Source organism: Cardiocondyla obscurior, linkage group LG04 (assembly GCF_019399895.1).
Source record: "Cardiocondyla obscurior isolate alpha-2009 linkage group LG04, Cobs3.1, whole genome shotgun sequence".
NCBI lineage: Eukaryota > Metazoa > Arthropoda > Insecta > Hymenoptera > Formicidae > Cardiocondyla > Cardiocondyla obscurior.
The window spans coordinates 2,511,088-2,535,204 of NC_091867.1; the positions used below are offsets into that span (position 1 = coordinate 2,511,088).

The 24,117-nt window shown below is 41.8% G+C and overlaps 1 protein-coding gene across 1 annotated transcript in view; it reads right to left on the reverse strand.

The window, feature by feature from the left end:
• LOC139102098 (ras-responsive element-binding protein 1) overlaps positions 1-10,288 on the reverse strand; it is a 58,105-nt gene extending 47,817 nt beyond the window's left edge. Inside the window, exons 1-3 of the mRNA XM_070655763.1 lie at positions 9,969-10,288; positions 9,536-9,843; positions 9,212-9,266 (exon numbers count right to left, since the gene is read on the reverse strand). Coding sequence (XP_070511864.1) covers positions 9,212-9,266; positions 9,536-9,604 — 124 coding nt within the window. The 5' untranslated portion in view covers positions 9,605-9,843; positions 9,969-10,288. The remainder of the gene's footprint in view (positions 1-9,211; positions 9,267-9,535; positions 9,844-9,968) is intronic.
• Positions 10,289-24,117: the final 13,829 nt, after the last annotated feature.

Below are 24,117 nucleotides of genomic sequence, written 5' to 3' on the forward strand. Positions count from 1 at the left end.
GAGCGGCCTCTCCGTTGTCGTTACGTTGCATAATGCACTAATGGCCTTCCACGTAGCCGCCGATACTCCGTTTTGATTCTCCCGTGGAAAGTTTTCTAGGAAACGCAGCCGCCTAATCCTTTCACCGGCTGCACTCGAGCATTGTCAGCTAATCAGAATCGGGAGTAACGTTCTCGAGTGTCGGCAGATGAGCATCGAATTCACGTACGTAATCTTTTCTTTTTCTTTTTTTTTTTTTTTTCTTTATATCTTTGTCTCGGTTTGAAGGACCTACGAAATTAGAATTCGTTTTCTAGAGCAAAATAATTTATCAAGTGCAGGAAATTGATGTCGCAAAAAGGGTGCTACTTTAGAAATTTCTATATTCGGGTGATTTAGCAATTTTACTTGGAGGGAATACTGCAATAGTACTAAAAATAACATAACGCCGCGTTCGTAAACTCCACGCTACAAAATAAGCCGCCTTGTTTCGTTAATTTCACATGCTTCGCTATACGTAAACCGTAACAGGGTGATCAGCGCGGCAGATAAGCATATACACGCGGAAAGAGCGGAGCTGATATAGAGAGGCAGAATATTTTTACGATTACCAAACTGCGTGCGTTCTTTACGTTTCAATGCGCGCGTTCTTTCTCCACGTGCAGATTTCTCTTAAAAAATTAGGTTTTAAAAGACTTAAAGAGCAATACATTAAATTTTCAAAGTGATTCAAAATTTTTTAATAATTTTTTCGAAGCATCTTATTGTACCGATGCTCTTTTCTTTTAGCATAATGCAAATTCAATTCACTTTAGCAAGAACTAGCGACACGTCACATGTTCTTTTATTTTTTTAATAGAATTTTATTTCTTAAATAAATTTTTGTAAAGACAAAATATTTTACTTGAATGATATTTTTCAGCGATTACTTTCGCTTTTCATCTACGCCCTCTTTTCGTGCCATTGCGTGAAAAAAAAAAAAGAAGCGATTTCGAAATTTCTTTCAAAGGCCAAAAGGACTGCCTTTTTTCATTCACCCTCATCTCCCGTGGAACTCATTGGAGGGATGGAATGCTACTCGGCCAATGAACCGTTTCAACTGGATTTCCTAACGAGGGAGAACTACAGGTGCAATGGTGACAGCTGGAGAAGCATCCCGATGTTAGAAAATTTTTTTTTACTGGAAACCGATTAATAAAAATATTCTCGAGAAAACAACCAAGATATACATGATGCCGAGTTCTGAAATACCTCTCAAATTAAAAGAAAAAAAAAAAAAAAGAAAGAAAGTGAAAGCGCAAAATAAAACGGATAAAATAACAATAACCAGTGTAAGGTGTAACACTCGTAATACCTTACGCGGCAGGACAAAGTACAAGGTGTACATCTTTTCTCATTTCCGTTGAGAACGGCCGGACTATCTAAAATCGTGCGTGCAATATCTTCGCAGTATCTCATTTGAAAGCCGCACGACGCGGTGCATAATTAAAAATATCCGCATACATGGGTAGGTATCTCTCGCGTGAGCGAACAGCAGCCAACGAGAGAAAGAGAAAGAGAGAGAAACAGGGAGAGAAAGAAAGAAGAAAAGGGAAGAGAGAGGAGAGAAAATACGGACAGTCGATCGATATGTGCCGTGACCAGGCGGGAGTTCTGCACGTCGCATCGCGACGCATCGGGCGGGATCCGAGTCGGTTTTTCTAGGAAACGCTCATCCGCCGCGGGATCGACGACCGTTACGCGAAGATGCCGATTAAAACCGGGAGAGAAAGAGAAACAGGGGACAGGGGAGAAAAAAAAAGAGAGAGAGAGAGAGAAAGAGAGAACGGGGAGAGAATGGTAACGCAACGTAATGTAAATGCGGATGCGGTCGGCGCGTGCGCCTGCAGTAGGGCACGGCAAGACGACAGCTGTTTCAGTCCTCAGGCAACATCAGCGTTGCACCTGCCTACTTGCCTGCCTGCCTGCCTGCCTGCCTGCTCGCCAGCTCGCTCGCCTGCTTGCTCGCCTGCCCGCTAACCCACCTACCCACCTACCCACCTATCTCCACCTATGTGTGCCCACGCGACTCGTGCCGGCGTCTACGCGCACGCGAGTCCTTCGGCTCCTTAAATCCGCAGCCGAGGACCGGGAGGATGAGGATTCGGCATTAATGATCGCGGTCTTCCCGCAGACGGTTGGGCCCCGGGGTTAACGACACGGCCCGGCCGGGCTTTGTTTTGACGACACGCCGCGACGATTTGTTTTGAACGTGTACACGTGGGCGTACTCTTAAATAATGTACTATCAATAGAGATGGTTACGTAGAAAATACGTATGCAATATTATATGTGTAAAAAAATCTCAGGCTAACGTTAGGTGTTTATAAGAAACGAGGAGTAATGAGAAAAGATTTATTAAATATTTTCGACGGTTGATGCACCGTTTTTGTTATTTTTTTATTAAAAAAAAATTTTTTTTTATTAAAGAGAAGCTGCTGGAATTTTTCTCGCGATTATGCTTCGTGATTATTCCTAGTTGCAAATTTGTTCCTTTTTTTTTCTTTCGAGAAAAAATACACTATTCTACGTATGACATAAAGATGGTATCTTTTTACGTTACGTTATCCCGCAGTCAGAGAGTAGGTACTACTAGAGCAACGCACACGTATTTATTAACACTGAGCTTCAAGGTGTATAATGTGACAGGGAACGTCGACACCCGCATGGAACGGTTGTCGCACGCGTTCGGGAGCCTCCATGCTGGCGAACGAAACATCGAAGTTAAATCTAACGGGATTTAAAAGCCGATTCCTCCCCTGTTACCGCGAACGACGTCGTATCAATTATTCATTCATTCGTTAATTTAAAGCAATATATTTTAATGTCACATCATTTATCAATAATAATAAAAAAATAAAAAAAATTGTAACTAACAAACAAAAATTACATATTTTAAGAGTCATAAATTTTCTACCAAGCTTGTGCGAAATTATGCAACCGACTTTTCTCGCAATTCTTAATTCGAAATGGACATTGTGCCATGAAGAGGCTCGTATCAGCGCAACGCTTCGGTATTTCTCGGCACATCGTGCAGCATGCAAAGAGCGAATTATTCAATTCCATCTTAAACTCGGGAGAGAGAGTCAGCGGCCAATGCGGGGCACAGGATACGCGTGATCATTTTGCAAATTCGCCAGATTTAATACCGCGACAGCCATAGACCGATATCTTGGTTTGTATGGCAGGTCGACTAGCAGTCGCGACTTAGAAGGAGACTATTGTCACGCCAGGCCTACTTCGCGGTACTAACGGAAGTCTCTTGACCAATCGGTCTCTCGATTCTTGGTCAAGGGGTCAGATTAAAGGGAAAATCGAAAGGTTATGATTTGACAATTAAAACAAAATTGCCGGCTTTCGAAATTAAAACATCAACGCCCGATCGCGAAACTATTAATCCGAACCACGAACGTTGCGTCGTCAGGCACGAAAATACGAATTGAAAGAAAGAAAATATTAATCTAAATTTATATATATAAAAAAATTATTTTCGTTGCTTTGTTTACCGTTGGTATGATTTGAAAAATCGTCGACCCAAAAATTTCGATCAATTGATTGACAAAGAAAAGCAGAATTCCGGAGACGATTATTGCTAGCGAATATCGGTCTTCGATGAACGAAGTGAATTATTACAGTTATTCCCAAACAACAGTATTGTCGTTGGTACTCGCGCGTATAATATGAGATGTACGTATATAATACAGGATAATGCCGCATTTTTACTTCCTATACCGCTCATAAAGGCAGTAATATAGTGTATAGGAAGCACGAAATCTCAGGTTAGATGGGATCTCACTTAAATCGAATTTTATGGGTCACGCACAACGAATGTGACTTTAAATTTATATTCCAGCGATTAACATGCAAAAAAAATAATTATGATTAAAATACGAATATAATTTTTTTTTTTTTTTTTTTAATTACGTATGTAAAAATTGTAAAAGTAAAAGATAAAAATGGAAAATATATGTTGCAGCATTGTCCCATTTCCCAAATTATTGCATTAACTTATTTATCTTACGATATTACGCATGTAATTGTGCTTTTCAACATCGTCCCCGATTATATTTTAAAAAGATTGATTTTAAAATTAGATGCCGAACGTAACGGTGGCGAAATACAGCACAATGGTGATGATGAAAGAAGATAGAGTATAAGAGTCCGCATTAATGAAATGATGACAGATGTCACAGTCGTATTAGGTAATTAATTTTAGATGCGCAACGAATAATGGATGTGGCTTTTGTTAATTATCGCGGATCGTTAACAAAGAAAGAAAATCAACACACGCATAATACTTAAAATTCATCGGCATTACTCAACGTGAAGCTGGTTACGAACAAACGTTAAGGCATCTTCGATTCTTGCCGGCGTAATTATCGGCCGATTAGCGATTAGTTAATAACGTAATTAAAACTGTACCGCGCTTAATCTCGAATGAGCGGCCGCGAAACGGCGTAAAAGTTCACCGCTGCACCTGGATCTAGAGACGGACAAGCGAATTTACGTTGTCCGATCCAAGGCGATCAAGTTCTCGCGCCCACCTATGTGCCACGTCACAGTCGGCGATCTCCCCTCGATCGTATTAGAGTTCTAAAAAGTTCCCGCGCGGTTTCACCCGGTCCTCTCTTCTCTCTATCGCGCTTTCTCTCTCGCCAGCCTCGATCGCTCCGCGAAGGGTCTTCGGTGGCCGTAGTGCCACGCACCCTGACATTATCTCCCGGTTTATTATATAGGTACCTGGTGGCACGCGCCATGCGCTCCGGCTCGGCAACAGCTGCTCCTGCGCCCGAAGACCGGAGGTGGATGAATAAAGTGAGAGGCACACCTTGCTGCAGGCGCGTGCCGGCAGCTTTCAAGATGTGAATACCGCGAGATACCTCCGTCTGTCTGGGCCGTTGCTCTCTCACCCTTTTATCTCCGGGAATCGGAGCCGGCAAAACGCCGCCGCGGCGCGCCGGACATTCGACATACGCGCGACGCAGCATCGATCGCCGCGTGGTTAATTGCTGCGTCAATCGATCCATCACGTACCAGCCATGCGACGATGTAGCATCGTTTCGTAAACAAACGTGTAAATTTTTTTTTATAAAAAAAAAAAAAAGGCGTAACATTTTGGAGCCTACGCGCGTCCGAATTTAAGAAAATCTGTCTGAAAAACGAATCTCTCGTTCAAAGTTACGCATATTTTAAAAATTGTAGAATTGCAACGTGAACGCGAATAAAAAAAAAAAGAAACTGAAATTATGCGACCAACTTGCGTAATTTTCAAACGAGTAATTGATGGATCGACAAGACTCGCCTGCGCGTCGGGCGCCGCGAGATCGCCGTGCATCTGCGACCGCCGTACCATCTTGCAGATGCGGAATACATTTTGCGCGCGTGTAAAGAGTTAAGAGCGTTCTTGTTGGAACGCGCGATGCTCATCCCGGAGCAAGGCGGCACCTGCTACCTGAGATAACAATACGCAGCCGGACTACGTAACATATTCCGTTTTTGTCATTTCAAATAACGATCGCGAAATTGTTTATGCCACTTTTTGCCATTAGAATGCCTCGACAAAGGAACGCGGAGTATGCGGGAAATGGAAACACCTCGCGGTTGTATCGCGCAAACGATGTCGCGTGTAAATTCAAACCGGTGCATGAGATTGTGGATTTTTACATCTGAAGATTTATTTTACAATTCTCTTCTCGCAAAACCTAACCGATTCGACTACGAAAAAAGTTCTCTCTCCCTCTTTCTTTCTTTCTTTCTTTTTTTTTTCCCCTCAGCTAACAGGTTTCTACGCGGTTATTTTTAAAAACAGTTTTTAATCACCTGTTGACTCTTTTAATACGCGGAGGATGCAATGTGCAGTAAGCTGATTACAGCCGTCTTCTGTAGCAAAAGAGTTAATGAAAGAGGAGATAAGTATCAACGCCGGCGCGTCCTTCATCCGTTTTCTTCTCCGAAATACGTGTTTTCAGTCGCGCACTCCGGTGTACGTGTACGTGAGTCAGTATTCACAGATATCACCTGCTGCGGTCGATAATATATGAGGTAAACTATCGTGAGACAAAGCGTCTAGACGAGATCGTTATTATTCTCCTCTCTATAACGAAGGGACACGTTTTTCCTTGTGAAGCAATTTAATTTTTATATTTCTTGACTTAAACGAATAATGTCGACAGTGAATAAACGATATAACGCCTGTGTCAGTCGTAACTTTAATAATTCCGTAATATATAGCATTGAAATACACGAATAATTTTGAATTCTATTATAATTTAGAATTTAAATTCGTACTACAAAATTAAGCGCTTTGACCGTTAAAAATAGAACGCGATCACGTATTTCGTCCGATCATCAAAATTCTAACGCGCTGCGAGAGAGGAATCGGCTCTGTGTTTTAAGAGGCTTTTTCTCCCCGTTCGTTCACATCTTCGTCCCAACGGATGGTTCCGACAATAAGCTAGTGATCGAAGGCAGCTGGACCTTCTTCGAGTCATCTGCCTCTGTAGCTCGCGATGCGATAACTATCCCCCTACCCGCGCAGGCCGCATTAATGGATATTTATTATCGTCATCGAAGGTGGCTACTCAAAGGGCAGCTGACTCCGAAAGAGATCGAAAAGATCAGTTGTAAATGACGCAATAAAGAAATTGTCATAAATCGCACTTACTGCAATTTAATTCGTACTTCATTTTACGCGTGTGTCGTATTATTATATTTTATGTAATTAAAAATTGCAAAAATTTACGACAATTAAATAACAGGGTATATCTGAGATGATACGTTAATTAATGTTGATACTACTGCTATCTCTATTATTAAAAGTTCTGTCTTTCTAACACGTCTAATTCTATCTAAAATATGTTTCGACACAGTAGACCAACTAGTCCCACAAGCTATTAAAACCGACTATGAGAAGAGCATACAAAGGGAGCTAAAAGATAAACTTCAGAAATGGCTCTAGAGCCAACAGAACCCGAGGTAAAGTCATTTAAAGATCCAAAATGCAATATCTATATGCGATCAAAGTTCAGCGGGCGTTGTACGCTTGAATATTCTAGCAATTTTTTTTTATTTTTAATTATATATAATAATGGTAATAAGAATTTTTTAACAAGATGTATAATCCAGCGAAATAATTTCGTAAGCATTTCTTTTTTTTCTTTTTAGTCCTTTTAATAGATCCGCCTCTGACGGCGGCATTATGTCAGCCGGAAAGGCGGGAGATGTTGTTTCTCCCGCTAATATCGGTGTCTCGTGATCAGATAGGAAATTGCATAGGGATGTTTAACGAGGGGGAAGACCGGAGCTAAATGCCACGCTTCTAAATGTCAAGGCAGCATCCCTCTGATAGACCGGTACCACTTAACAAGGGCGCTAACCCACGTTGCGGGCTACTGAACGTGCACCGCGTCACGTTACTTTGTCACGGTCCGAAGTCACTTTTATCCCCCCGTGGGGATGACGGGAGGGTTAGATCATGGAAATAGGTGTGTTCGTTGAAAATTCTCTCGCAACCTCATATTCTCACGGGAAAATATTATTTCTCAGCCTCATCACTACCGAATCGTCCTATGATTTTCACGACACGTCCCCACGGCCTGCAAAGGATGTGCCACGCGCGCCGAGTGATACTTCCCGTTAATATCGCCGCGATCGTAAAGATCAGCCCCGGACGTGTCGTCGTACGCGCAGCTATCGGTGTATCGAAAGAAACGCGTATATCTATCAGCGTGGCGAACGTGCCCCGCTGTGGTCGATAACGGGCGAAGACTCGGAGTGTGTGAGAGCGAGCGAGAAGCCCGCGTATTACACCGGGATGTTCATCGGACACCGTATATCCTGTTATCCGGCCCGCTGCCGGAGAGAAGAGGAGAGAGGAATAGCAGTGCATCGCGAAAACCATAACAACGCGCGCATTGTGATATTCCAGTGCACGCCGACGCGCGGCAACATCTCGTTTCACGCATCGCGTTACGCGCAAAAGGCGATGCCTTCGACGGATGCAGAGATCTTCTTCAGTCTCCAGTTCGATATATATAGATAAGCGATCTTATCTTCTGCAAACTAATTCTTTTATCAATCGGGGTTTCCTGTTTCGTTCGAAGAATGTAATCTCGCACTCATATACGCGAATTGTTTAAGACACGAGATACAGACGTATCGTTAACTACTCGTGTCGCGAAAACGATCGCGGGCGAATGCTGGGTGGATATCGTTGTGTATGATTTTCTCATGTACGCGACGCGTAAATTATTATTTTCACAAGTCGCCAAGAGGGCTTTAAATAATTGCATGTAATCTTACGGCGTATGTAAAAAAAAAAAATTGCCAGCCTCGCCAGGAACACTCTCACGACGTTCCAACGTAATGAGATCCTTTACCGAGAGTAAAATGAGAATTATTTTGTAAACAAATTATTAGACGGCATGAGATAACATACGCGAATTGTTAAATATATTTTAGCGATATACATCTCTTTAATTACGTCTCTTATCTCGCACATTCTGACGGATTTCGATCGTAAACGGAATTGGTATCACAGCGTGACTTTGTGTTCGCCGGTATGCAAAACTACAGACCGAGGTATTACTGTTGAGTCAGACAACGATGTGGAATGTCGCTAATGAGTCGCTTATAAGAGGAAACGCAAAACCTGTGCTATTACTGCTGAATATTATTTTCTGAACTAGTTTTCTTTTTATTTCTTCTCGGTAAACTATATAAAATTTATACTATAATGTTAATAAAAAATTTTTTTTTAATTACAATTTTTGTACCACGAGAATAAATGCCGGTTTAATTTTTATTATTTTGTGAATTTTACTTATTTCCTTCCATTTAGAATTAAATTTTTTTAGCGAAGATAATTTTATTCCGATAACGTAAAAACGAATTAAACAGTGATATTTTTTACGGATTAGATGATTGTCGAGATTGTCGATTACGACGCGAGAACTTAAAAAAGACGAAACGTCTTTCTATTTTCTAACTACGTTCAAACTACAAAACTACGTTCAAACTACAAAACTACATTCAAACTACACTACTAAGTAAGCAGCGAATCTACGAGTTGTAACAATTTTAAATTATACTATTATTAATTATTGAAATTCAAAATATATATATCAAAGCACACAATAAAGATTATTATATATTATCGTAGATTCGTTACTTGGTAAATAAAATTTATCACTCACAATTGATGCGACGCAGGCGGAGTTCAGCTACGAAGTCAGATTGTACGATGATATTCTGTAACAAACAAATAAAACATTAAAATGAAAAATAAGCGTAAAATAAATATTATAAATTCAAATTATAATTTATATTCTATATGCGACTTTAATTCTTTTTTTTTTTTTTTTTTTAAGACATTTAATAATAAAATTATTTTTAAAAAGATATTTGCAAAGAAAAAAATTTCTTTTTCTTCACATTAATTTCTTTAATTACTATCGAGATATAAAATAAGTCGAACAGTAAAAATTTTCACTTTTACGTAAATAGGATAAGATATTTACCCAAACGTTGCTCCACCGATGCTTGATGTCCATCCGGGACCAGCTCCTCCTCTCAGAACTCAGTTCCATCTTTACTAGTCACTATTCACTAATCAGTATCACTCGCGACACTCGCGAATACGCGCGCGGATTAATTAAAATTATTCGCGCGATATTACTAGCGAGACTCCCGTTAAAAAAATTAATTTAAAAATTTTCGATCGCCCGAGTACTTTTTTGATACGGTGTTCGCGACGAACCCCGACCGTAGTTCGTATATTTAATCGGCGACGACGATAATTAAGATTCTCTCCTACAGCTGCGGTAATCTGTAACAAATTAATATACAATTTAAATTATAGAGATGCTAGAAATATTTATTATCTTAAAAAAATTGAATTGAAACGTTATTAGTCTTGTGTAAGAAAAAAAAAAAAAAAAAAGCGATTCTTACCTCAGGGTTGCTCCATCGATGCATGAAGCCTTTCCGAGGCCTCCTCCTCCTCTCAGAATGTCGGGATGTCGCACCGGATCCTCCTTCCGCGTAGAGAGACACTCGCAAATATCATAAATAATAATCTATAATCGCGCGTGGGCTAATTAAATATTAAATTTGTCGCGCGGCATTCCACGGCACTCCCGTTTATAAAATTAACGCAATAAGCTTTACATACCCATTTACTTGTTCGTTACACCCGAAACAAACTTGACGAACCAACCCACGGTTTTTTTTCCGCTAATATCTACGACGAGGGTGCGTTGGCTCTCCGCCGGATTTTCAATCTAAACATAAAAAGAAAGAATTGAGGTCAGATGATGTTCTCAAGAGCTCACTCATCGCGGCAAGATCGTAGTTATGCAAATAAATACCTCACAATATAGAATAAAAGTAACCAAAAATATTTCTTTAAACCTAAGAGAAGCAAAAATAAGTATCGCACGCGAAGCGCAGTGCTTATTGTTAGTAACATCTAGTGTTATAAATTTTAAAAGAACTATTACGAAAAATTAAAAGCTGAAAGCGCGTGAGCGTTATACCTACAATTAAAGTATTCCTCAACAGTAAGACATAATTATTTGCGAAAAGATTTACATTCCACTTATCTTGACACGTTACGCCTTAAGAAAGAGAATATTTATTTGAACGGAGCAGAATTTACATGCGCATTTGTGTATATTACTATGAGAGCCGTCCCAATTAAAATTGCGGATCGTACGATAATCGTAAGATAAGGAACTTGGAATTTTTTTTCTCTTTTTTTTTTTTTTTTTTCGCGCGACAGCACGCCAGTCCCAAGATCTCCTTCGCGGTCCCCCGAAGCTCGGATAAACGTTGTGTAAGATATCCGTAATCATAATACAGCGGTACCTTGAATTCGCGTGTTCGTAACGCGTGGGAACTGGTGTAGTATCTTTCAAGAGCGTGGGTTAGCAGTATTAGTGTTTACTCAGAAGGCAGAACAATGCACAGGACTGTCGGCGTCCGTTCCGCATTGCTGACTGCAAGATCATCAGCAGCCGTTGCTACTGTTACAACCGATGGAAGACTGACGTGGTCACCTTCGAACTATCCCGCGGCTTCGACGACGATATAATTATTGCCACGCCGCAGCGGATGTTCGTTGATTAGCTCCGATTATAAATTCTATTAGACACTGTCGCGCAGATAATGATCGGCATTGCGAAAATAAAAGCTTATCGCGAAGAGCGCGTCTCGGATCGAGTCACGTACTCGCCGCATTAATATACATGTTTATTGCATTAATTTTTGAAATCGAAAAATTTTCGAGATAATTAATTCAGTGACAATTGTAATCGGGTGATCAATATTAAAAGGCATTTTTGTTAATTCACGAGCGAGAAGTACATAGAATAATTGTCCGTCGTATCGCGAGAAATTAATCGATACGTAACACATACTGTGAAGACACTTATTTATAGTAGCGTTACAAAGTTTTTATGATAAACCCATCTTTATGCAAACCTAAAATTTATATGTCGTAATCTATTTCGTTTTTGCGCTCTTTCGCAGAATATTCCGCGGATTGAATAATTGCCATGACCGTAGCGAATTACGGCTCAATTTTACGCTACATCCAAAGGACGGACAAGTCGTGCCAAGTTATGCAACCGAATCTTCCTCTCGCGGCCGCGACATCTCGAGATTCATCATTGCGCGATACAACGTCGCAGTATTTCTCGTATTCCTATTACGCAAATGCCAATTCGTTCCCTCCCTCTCGTAACCTCGATTCTCGTGCACATCTCTCCTCTCTCGGTAGCGGGAAACAATGGCGCCATTACGGCTGCGGGCCTCGTCATCGTCCTCACGGGTTTCTCAGCACGCCAGCCGGCGTTACCGCGATTTTCACGAAAGCTGCATGTACAATGGCTTCATGCTGCGCCCGTCTTCTCGACGTGCGCCATTTGAGACGCCACGCTGCCGATTAATCGTAAAACTATAACGTTCAATACCACGAGCAATTCAACACGGCTCTCGTTGTCAGATATTCAGCGGCGGCTATAAAAATTACAGCTTAATAATTCTAAGCGACGAGGCTTCCCGCCAAGGATTCTCGCTGCATTCATTTATTACGCCGGGGGATTTCTGTATATACCTACATGTATAGATGCATTTCGCTTTCATATTTCACCGGGCCTCTCGGAAACGTAACGTTAGACGGGACACAGCTCGCCAGAATGCGTTAGCGAACTATATAACGAGGACCGTTTGTATTCCGCGGAAGACACTCCGCAGAGCAGAGCCGCCGAGGTCCCCGGTTATTGATCGGCGCTTAGCTTGCTAGCCGGTTGATTTTACTCCGGCCGGAGGAGGACCATGCTGGATGGTAGTGTGGATAATGTTAGCCTATAGCTGCCAGTACGCTCACATGGGCAGACGTATATGTGCACGTGCATGTATACCAACACGACCGCGCCGTCGCGTTCGGCGCACACGTATCCGTTCGGTGCACGTGCGAGGCCGACCGCGGCGGAGGGATCCAACTTCGGCCGTGTACGCCGGAGGATCCGATGTAGGTGCTTTCGTAGCCAAGCAACCCGGACTCGTTCCAGCCATGTAACCACACCCTCGATCCACCAATTTATTATTCATCTAATGACCACTCACCATATTCGCGCTAGCGCGCGCGCGCGCCCGAGCTATCCTTCTCATTTCTCCCGTGTCAATTTCTTTCTTCTCGAAAGCCGATAGTGAAACTATAAGATACGTCGCGGCAGAATAAAGAAATTATTAAAATATACAGCAGCGTTTTTACGATTAAAAAAGAAAAAAAGAAAAAAAATTAAGTATTTGCGAGAAGAGACGCGGAGAATTTTTTATCTTTTCAGAAACAGAACGTTTCCTGTATTTTAGAAAGATTTTCTTAAGACTCTTCTAACGTGGCGCAGGATGCGCTGTATCGTAATAAAAAATAATTTTTTCAATTTGTATTGTAAAAGATAATGCAACTGCAAATTTATGCTGCAGGAAATAATATCTCATCCGTCTCCCGGAAACATGACCGAGAACGGAATAAGAAGAAAAAAAAAAAAAACGAGCCGAAGCGATCGATACATCCATGACACTCGAGACATCGTAAACGCGATGACATTACGACTCCGCCGCGTCTCTGGCCGAAAGGTTAGCCCTCGACTAGCAATGACGAGAGAGATTATCGCGATGACTTCTCCGCGGCCGGCAATCGAATTCGACACGAAACCTTTCTTTTCCTCCCCTTACAGCGTGCATTTTCGTGACCGTAACAACGAGCGATCATCCAGCTCTATTCCCGGTCTGCCACCGTCACCGGGATGGGGACGGCGCCAAAGTACGAACGCGAGAACTTACGGGGAAGCCCTAATGATCGAGCGCTTCTTCCCCAAACCCCAGGAATCTGATTCGATCGAGCGAGAGGGAAAAAGAGCGGACGAGATAGGGTGGCGAGGAGAGCGGCCCGGGGGGGGGGAGGAGGAGTGCGGGGGGCCAGGGAGGAAGCAGGGCTTACCTCTTGCCTGGATGGGTGGGTGATGGTCGGATGGGTGGTCTGTAGGCTAAAGTCAGATCTCCAAGGTTTCATAGGTGTGTTGGCCACAAACAGTTGCTAGGTTACCGGCTAGGGAGGCAACCGGTCAATACCACGGCTCTCGCTGCTGGCTCACCTCCGCATGAGCTACAACGTCACCGGCGGCGGAGAGTTGCTCTCTCCACCTGTCCCACCCTGCTTCCTGCACGCGGTTCGAACCACCACGGGCCGCAACGACCTAGACGAGGGCACCACAGCAGCAGCAACAACACCACCGCCGTCCTCCCCACTGCTGACCACCACACCGCCGCCACCGACCCGTCTACCAGCGCAACCTCCGTCGGTGATACTCGATAACGATGGTTGTCTCGTCGTTTCTACATTTCTCGATAACTAGCCGAGTCTTAACTATTTAATGCGAAAGAAGCCGCTCTTCGAATATCGACTGATAACGCTTATTTTGAGACAGATGTAACAAGTTGCCCGGTTCTTTGAACGTCGGAACGTATTATCATCTCTCATTGAGACAATCTTGAAATAATTATCTGTACGATGATGGGGTTCATAGTCTACAGAATGGATTGGAACGTTGACTTTATCCGACGATTATGTTATACGTGCCAGAGATTGAATTAAGTCGGAGAATTTGTGTTACAAAAAAAAAAAAAAATTACATTTGCATGCGTTAGGTACTTAAAAGAAGCACTGAATGTATTTGTTAAATAATATTTTAGCGCATAGAAAATAAATAAAAAATTAATTTTTTTCGACAAACCTTTCGATTTGCAGAATAAATAAAAATGGAAACGTGTACAAAAATCTCGACTCGAATTACCTACTTGTCGAAACTCGATGTAGATAATGAGAATAATATCAAGGCCGCAGCATAGATTTTTCATAACATGTAGACGTGGGTGAACGAGCGGATTCAGCCACGTGGTGAACATTCGACTAAGGATTCGTGAATAATGTATGCGGCGAACGATAGACAAACTCACGAACACATGCGCGGGCAATTCTATATTAAGTTAATGGATATTCATAACCGGTGTAATTTAGCACAAAACATTATTTATAGAAGAATTAACAGTTACTTTTTTTTTTTCAAGAAAGAAGATTGAAATTCATTTTCCGCTCACGAGAGACGGATATGAACGCGAAAAGCATTAAAAATGATCGCACGGGACGCTGTAACTTCGTTGTTTCCAATTTTCACGAGTACCAGTCGAGCTTTCGTGAATCCTAATGCGAATTGGCGCCGTGCGTGTATGCGTACCTATGTACCTGGCGTCGTCAGGCCGCCGTTAGTCGCCAACCTTTCTCCCTCGTTTCCCGGAATAGCGACCACTCAACATTCTCAGTTTCTAAATGATACATTCGAGTGTATCCGTCCCACTCTTCTTTCTTTTTTTTTTTTACGCGATTACAGACCAACTTCGAAAAGAGCGGTGGAAATTACGCTTTCGCGAAGTATCGCTGCGATGGCGGGCAGAAGATCGAAGCTGGCGCTCCGCGACGCGTAATAGCTTTTTTTCTTTTTTTTTTTAACTTACGATTTAAATCGAACGGTAATTATTCAATGAAAATAGATATCGAAGCTATTTTCGTGGACACGCGTTTGCTATATATGTCTATAAAACGGCCGCGTCCCGCTTATATATGCACTATACCTGTACCGCATGCATACGTAAATTCTTGTCGTAACTTCGGTCATAAACTTACACGATGGCCTACTTCCAAATTTTACGGTTGCCAAGCCTTCGTTTTACCTCGTCAAGCGATTGCAAATTCTATCGTGTTTTTCCAAAGCTTCTCGAAATAGCGTTCTTCGTTTAATCCGGAATTCAGCCGGCAATTCATGAGATGCAAAAATCACTGTACTGCTCTTTCGACAAAAAAAAAAAAAAGAAAAAAAAAAGAAAGAAAATTTACATTTTTTATTATTCCCCGTAGAACGTTCTAAATTACATTTGCGTATTGACGTAACGTGCAGAAATAATTATGTCAAGATCGTATTTAAATGTGTCGAGCTGAAACACTGATGTACGAAATAAGTAGCCACGTTGCGTTTTAATTTTCACATTTAATCTCGCTATAGCTCATATTTTTATTCGCCCTTTTCGGGAAAACTAAACTTTCTGCACACAAGCTCATCGCGTGTGTACTCCTGCCAATCACTTGGAACTAACCCTCTTGCCGTTCGTTTCTCGGAAGCACGGCCACGAGACACCCTGCGCGAGGAAACCCTTGGGACACCGAGAGAAGCTTGTTTTTGCTCTCCTCGCGTTCAACATTAGCTACCGTTGTTACAATTCGTAAAATGTAACGAGAATAAATCAAAAATAAAATTGAAAGATAAACCTTTTTCATAGAGAGTTATGAAAAATGTTAACGTTTCCGTCGGAATAGTAATAATGTAGTGATTTCGTATCTCGCACGAACTACCAATCGATTTCTAAATTGGACAAAGAATAGGTTTGAGAGCCTTTGATGAAAAATTCTCTTTGCGATTCGAGTTTCTCTATTACATTTTGCCAATTTTCTTCGCCGAGATAGATATGATTACAGACTTTATGGCAATAAATCACGATGCGGTGCATTACGTAATACGATTTCATGTGACAGGGACGCGTCGCCTATTTGGTGAACGAAACAATTAATGTGTCTATACGTCATAAAAGACTAGTGACTCATTAGGCAATTACGCGCGGCTCAGACGTTGAGCACACCTTTCTAATCTCGTTGGCTGCTTTTTGATGGTAAGAGATCGCAGCCGGCGGTTGTTACGCGGAGGCAAGGTGATCGTTAAGATGTGGAAAACGCATTCATCGGAGTAGAAATAATGACAATTTTCTCCGTGACATAATCGGGGAGCAATTTTTAAAAGCGACACTTCCTCATGGTTGCGACAGAAACGAGCGAGCTTTATCGTCAAAAATATTTTACGAATAGCATTACTTGTGAAAATCAGATAATTCGTTTATCAGTTTATCTACTTGTTTAATATGTCCGAGCACATAAAAAAAAATGTACCGAGCATCGTAGCGTACGTCGAGGAGCGTTTTCTCTCGGCGCTGCGCCTTGAGTGAAATAACAAATAATAACAATACGTATCGCGGATGTGTTTCCTTTACTTTGGTCAGAAACTTCAGTTACCTTACACGGTCCCCTCGCTCACTTTACAACGGCGGTAGGTTATCTACCCGCGGGCGAGTCGATTCTTCTCTTTCTGCTCTGTGTACATCCGCACCTCGAGTTCGTTCCTCACCTGCACTCACCTGTCTTCCGCTCACTTTCCTCGCCCTACGTGGACAGCGCTCTACTTTTGTTGCATTTAAACGATGTGACTCGCGCCATTCTATATATACGAGTTTTCACGTCGCTGGCCAAACACGGCTTGTAATACGGTCCGGTTAAAAGAGAAAAGGTTCATCTTGCCTATCACTTTCTTAACGTACGTTACATTTTCTCTCGCCGAATGTCTGACAATTTTAATGACCCGGTATCGATTATTTTAGAGGCGCGTCTTTGTTTTAAAGATGACTGGTGGCTTCGTGAAATAAAAACACGTACGTACGCGATGGATTAAAGTACGTCGCAAAATTGCTTTTTCAGTTAAAACAAGGATCTCAGATTTCCGTATAGGTATCAATGAGGGACAGAATTATTATGCTGTGTGTAAAGAATCCGACGCTTCAGGTTTCAGATATTTTCGTATGCCGCGGTGTATCAGAAATATCTATCTAATCACTGTCCAAACTAAATGTTATATATCGGGTTAACGAATTCACATGTGACTCCGTCGCAGAGATCATTGAACTCGAAGAAGCGCTGACAGGACAGAGTGTCCCTCTCTTACTTTGCAGAAGAGTGTTCGAATGGGAAAGAGGAAAAAAAAAAAAAAAAAAAAAAAATTGACATTTCGTGGCGCAAAGTTCAACTAATGTCTTTGGAAATATTTTTATAAGCCTACCACATCGCGCTTCGATTCGCACATCTTTGTGCTATGAATAGTGTGGAACAGTCAACAGTTTTTGTATCCTCAAGTTTTCCGCGATACACCTACGCTCCGCCGCTAATGAGGGAAATTCATCAAGATGAAGTTTCCCACATCCGGGAGCTTTTCTTGTAAATCTTCCCCGCTTCGCATTTTTATTAAATCCAACGTGCAGTGTACCGGGCGTGTCGGCGTCACACGCACGTATGTATCCATACTCTTATACGTTCGCTCGTGCCGACGATATCGTGTTCGCGCTTATCGCCTTGAACCATCCGTTTGTAGTTGGCAGTACGACAGTACAAAAAAAAAAAAAAAAAAAAAAAAATTGATCGTAACACTTTCATTTTATACAATTTCGATAATTCTAATATCCTGCACATTCAAAAACCGTTGACGAAAAAGATAGCGAGATAAAAAAGATACTTAGCTCGAAAATTTTCTATTCCAAAGAAAATCTACTGCTGAGTTATAGATACGATTACACGAAATTAAGATTCACATTTGCATTTTGCGAAATACTTGGGCACGCGGTGTTTGTTAACCTTGCGAACGTTTCGCGTCATTCATCTGATTCGCTGAATGTCACGTTCGCTTATGGAATGTAATGAAGATTCGACGAAGAAACATGGTTCTGATTTATCAACTAGACTTTGCGCAATATGATCTGCTGGAGTTGCCGTATGGCAATGTCGTCCCAACTGATGATTTTTTAATCCGAGAAGGGTTCCTCGAATTCGCAAGAATGCCACTTGTTTCGCGACTCGCGAGATACGGATCTTGCTGATGGAGTACTTACGCAAGACGTACAAAAAAAAAATAATACGTATTTTCCTACATGAAACCCGACCCAGAATTGTTAGAATAACAATGATCGATTTATAATACATACACTGTTAAGTGTTGATAAAAAGATATTCGCCACTGCATGTTGTGTATATGGATTCAACTAGCTCAGTAAATAAATGAGAAAGTTTATTATATCATATGATAAAATTATCTTTACCGACACTGATTTTATTTCTCCTTACTCTTTTAAACACGTTACTAAAATAATTTTGTTAAATCGTGTACAAAAAAAAAAAAAAGAAAAATATTAAGCATGATGTTACTGCATTTTCGTGGATAAAAACTAGATGAATATACAAGATAAATTCGATCAGAGCGTTATCTCGGGAATAAATCGACGAGCGACATCGGCCGAAATTAACATGCATATATTCGATTATGTGAAAGCCCGATAGAGGATCGAATAAACGAGCGAATGCATAATGCGGGGAGTAACCTTTGATTACTGATCTTCCACCTATTCGGGCGTAAATTATTCATCAGGCTTCCCGAAATTAATCAGTGAATTTATTCGTGATATCGACTCTATCTTCCGCCTTTATTCTAAAGATCTCGGGGCGTAATGTAACGGTTTTATTTCACGCGGGACTCGCGCAGGACATGTGACTTTTGATCTCGTGTAAGGTAGCAACAACGTATCGAGAGTGCCGGCAGTTTGGCGGCGAGTTTTACCGAGGAGATAGTGACCGTCGCAATACGCAGATGTACTTTACGTCCAGATGTATCCGTGTACGACGTGATACGCGCGCATTACGTGCTGCATACACGCGCACGCCGTGTATGGGTCCACCTGAGTGAGCAGACGAGTGAGTGAGCACGGAGGAGAAGGTGTCTCACATGGGTGCCTCTGTTCCCTGCAACACGAGTCCCACAGATGGGGGAGACATCCGGGCAGCTGACGTTCAAATGAAACTGACTGACTGACTTCGGCTTAACCGACTCCACATCCTCCTTCGATTAAGGAGAACTACGTCCGGAGAGACCGAAGAAGGCAGAACGGAGGAGGGGGAGATTTGTGTGCGCGCCATTAAATTATATTTCGTCGATATATGCCCGGCTAGAGCCTCTTAAGTATCCCTAAGTACGCGCCGAATGGACGTATCGTGGGAAGATGGCCCCTTTTACGGCCCACTTTACCCGGCGCTCTTTCCAATTTTTATTTCTGTTCTCTCGTCGTTACGATTTGTAAGCACGTCCAAGATTTATTTAATGGAACTATGAGTCGCACAATTAAGTACGAATTTATCTGCGTCGAACCTTACGTCTTAAATCTAGCCTTACTCTTAGTAGCATCGATTACCGTCAAACTATAGCGCTTTATTATTTTTGATATATTTTTGTTTTGCATTCCGACGTCGCTAAAAAAAAAATAAAAAAAATTTCAACGTTTACGCGTTTTTAATTAAGTTTCGCAGCCAGAAGTCCGATTTATTTCCTTAAGATAAAAATCAATTGCCAGTTCTCGAGTGACCAAGAACGCGCGATAATTCAGTTGCTGATTAATGAAAGAATCATCTTGCATCTATATTTTCCCTGACACTGGAAATCCGAGCGAGTGTTTGTAACATGAACGACGCTTCGAATCGGGTTGGCACTTGTGCGGTCGCTATCGTCTGATTAATCAGAGACAAGATATACGCTGAATCTGAAATTTGCCGAAAGGATTGATATCCACGCAAACATAAACTTATTAGAATACAAAATTTATATCACGCACAATTGAATGAGTCGCTATTAGTTGGCGACCTGTACACTGAAATAACTTCATTTTTACTACACGGCAGTATTCGTTATTACCATTTAAAACTTTTGCCACCAAACCATTTATTTTAAATTAATTACGATAACTAGCTTTCTGAACCCTAGTTCGCTCCTTCCCAGTAAATTAATAACAATACTTTATCGAGGAAATCAATAATTTTCTACGGCAATCTCAATTTATCCTGTTACTTGTAATCAAAACGTCTTATCGTAATAACACCCTTGTTAAGTGAAGTTTTATTGCCATGTAATAAGTCGCAATTAGTAATACCGGTCGGCATGAAAAATTACTCGGATTAAGCTCTTTCATCGTGAAAACGCGCCGGTATCGAGTATATTCGCTAAAATTGCGTGGCGTACACCTACGGCCGCATGCGAGCACGCAATACCCCGTTTTCAGGAAATATAGTAAAGGAACGATATCAACGAGACAAGCACGGGTTAACGATATCACCCAAGTATCGCGCACATGATCGTGTAATTCGCGTAAAACCGATACGCGCGAGCTGAGGGCGACATGTAACCACCTCGTCTCCGCTGTTCATCAGATTTTACTTACATATCAAGTTCTCTCCGTCACAGACGTGAAGAATTTTTGAAAGGTACTCTATTGTCCCTATCGAAAGGAACACTCGTCGCTCGCGCAGGATACCATGGGGCACGACATGACGAGAGGATGGTGCGCGCCATTTGCACGAGGGGAGGACAGAGGAAGTAGAGAAAAAAAGAGAGACGGCGTACCCCAGAGATGGGGAGTAGCCCGCCGAGAGCGAGAAGGTGAAAGAGACACAGAGTGAGGGGGCTCAGGGTGAGAGGGAGAGCTCTGTGGGACTCGCGTGAGGGCGAGCGGGACCGAGCGAGCGAGAGACAAAAGGGAGGGAACGGATAAGAGGAAGCGTGGGCACTCAGGTGTGACTCTCCCGCGGGTTCTCCTGCGCCTCTCCTTGCCAGCAGCAACAGATACGCGGACCTTGGTCTCTCCCCGCGCGCGTCCGGAAGTGCTCTTTATCTCTGTCGGTCTGTCCCCTTTGCCCGTGCGTGCTCCGGCGCGCGCGCGTACGCGCACACTAACACGTGCACGCACTACGCACATGGGCTCGTCGCCAACGCGCCGTAACGCACGTAGTAACGTAACGTAAGTCACAAAATCGCTGAACCGTTCTCGCGCCTTATTCTCGCGTGCCCTTTGTCAACTTTCTTAATAAATTGCTCCGTAACCGTACTCGATAATTGCCCTTTGTTCGTTAAATTAAATTTTTTCTTTTTCTTCTTTTTTTTGTTTTTTTTTTTACTCGCATTTCGTAGATAGTATTCAAGACTTTAATATAGCTGATTGTTACGATCTTTGGTAAATGTAAAATGCGGTAAAATATAGACTTCTACAAAGTTTTGTATTTCCTCCATATATTCTGCAACTTTTCTTTATCCCTGTTCTGGAATATTCAGAAAAAAAAAAAAAAAAAAAAAAAAAACACTTATCAAGAACTATTTGTCTCTCCGCGGTATCAGATAATCGACCACCTTTCATTTCATACCCTGGACATCGACTCAACGAAATATCCAGGCGTACTCGGATAATCGACGCGACGGTTAACAGCGGGTGTACTGTAGCAGGTGGTGCGTATATTCCAATACGAGATAATACACGCGTGATACGGACATATCTAGTCGCAAATGGTTCTTGCAATATTCGGAAATAAGGAAAAGGAAAATATAAAAAGTATTGAAACTAATTTGTTAGAAAAATTTTCGATTTCCATCATTCTATACACCAAGTACTTGCGTCGTTCTTAGAAATATCATTTATATCAAATTTAGAGAAGCAAAAGACGCAACAAAATTTTTTAAAAATGCAAATGTATTATAATATAATAAAAGTATTAATATAAACGAGGCATATTTACGTCTAGTTTCAAATAATAAATTCCAACAAGAGAAGAAAAATTGTGGAGATACGTGGAAAAGATAATACAGACAAAAAGAAATAGTATAATCGTGATCCAACGAGAGAGAACGTTATGATAGCGTCTGTGTAATTTTAAGAAGTTTCCGCTCGTTTCATTTTATGTGTAAATGGTACAGTAAAAAAAAAAAAAAAAAAAAAAAAAAGAAAACAGATTGTATCAATTTTGTTTATAGACCTCTTTGGCGATGCGTGATGAAAGAGGGAGCAGAAAGGAAAAAAAATGTATCACGAGAGCTAAATGAGTGGTACGGCGGAATAGTCGCTTCCCCGGCAGGCGCTAATCGGATGAAGGGATCAACATGCTGGAAAAGCTTCTCGTCTCTATATGACTAGCTGCTAGTCACATAACGCGCAATACAAAAGCGCTTAATTTAATTGTTAAGATATTCTAATAATCGCAACACTCGCGCGCGCGCGAAGGAAGCTGTGCGCCATACTTAAGTTAATAAAAATCGGGGTGATTTTTAATTAATTTTTAAAATTCTGTACAATTATTCACTACGCGTCACAAATTTTGTATCTTTCAAAATAATCGATTGGGAATATTAATAATTAATATATTCGCGTCAGTTGCTATTTCTCTAAGTTTTTCATAATGTACTGGAAATAATCAAATTTACCCGTATTATATTATCTCAAATAATCGCTAGAAATCCTCCGAGTTATGCTAGAATACTCAATTCGATGCAATTTTATGATATTACAATACATCAGATAACTAGAGAGCTTCTAAAAGGAAAATGACATAATAATCGGTCGGCGCACGAATTGTACTTCTTCACGGGGCGCATAATGCGTCTCCGCGCATGAGATTAAAATAAAACAAGTTGCTAAATTGTTGCATTCCTTCTCGGTAAGCCACGATTACATCTCCAGCGTTACCACGACCGAGAAACAAGGGGCGGATCGCGCGAGAGACGAGGGGACTAAAATAATTACGGGAAACCGAGGTTTAGAGAGCACCGAAGAGGAAAGAGAGCGAGAAGAGAGACGCGAGAAGAACCGAGGGGGCAGCGAGTTCAGTGGAGGAGAGACGAGAAGAGATTCCGCAGAGGCGATGCTAATTCCTGGCTCGGAGCCTCCGTCAGTCGGGAGCCTCCGAGAGGTTTCTCACCTTCTACGGTTTCCCTCCTCCAGTCTACGTGAGGGCCACTTGCTCGTCGGGGATGACTTCGTTTGGCTCGACGTCGACTAATCCGTCAACTGGACGCGGCTGGTTAATTTTTATCATAATCTCGTCTACTCTTATTATTTATTTAGAAAGCGACGATAACATTAACTCAATTAATCATACATATTCCTGTCTGTAAAAAAGAAAAAAAAAAAAAAAAAAAACCCACGTCCTGTCTTCGAGTTTCTTGTATATTTCGCGTAAAGATTATAAGGAAAATCCTATGTACGTTTAATAATAAATAAATTACAATCTCTCTCAAGAGACTGATGCGATATGCATAAATTTTTATCTTTTCCCCAACGGTTTGTCGCTTAGCGGACAGTTACGATCGCAATGCGAGAAATGCTACATTCATCCACCCTGGCGAAGCAGAACGACCGTTACATCGTAAAGTCCGGCGCACAGAAATTTACATAAGTGCATAAGCACAGCGTATAAGCGTATTAAAGTCCTGACTAATGAAACACTCGAAATAAATTCTGCGCAACAATATGGAGACCCGTACCGAGCCTTTGATCCGACGAGGGACTCGTACCCTACGCCTGTTACTGTTATGTCAATTTGTGCGCGGCGGCCTCGAGCTCTGCCGGCCAACTTCTCTTCTGCATCAACGACCAAAGAAAGAAAACCACGCATGAGCGTCTCTAATATGCCCCTCGTTCGCGATCGTTCGGAAAGTTGTTGCGTATTTCTCGATAAAAGCACTTCCCGAACGCTCGAGTGAAATGTACTCATTTAGAACGGATTGCACCAGTCGTCAATTAACGTTAATCGTGGTTAATTTTCCCCGGTGCACGTTACACGCACACAATCGGGCGGAAAGATTAAGGA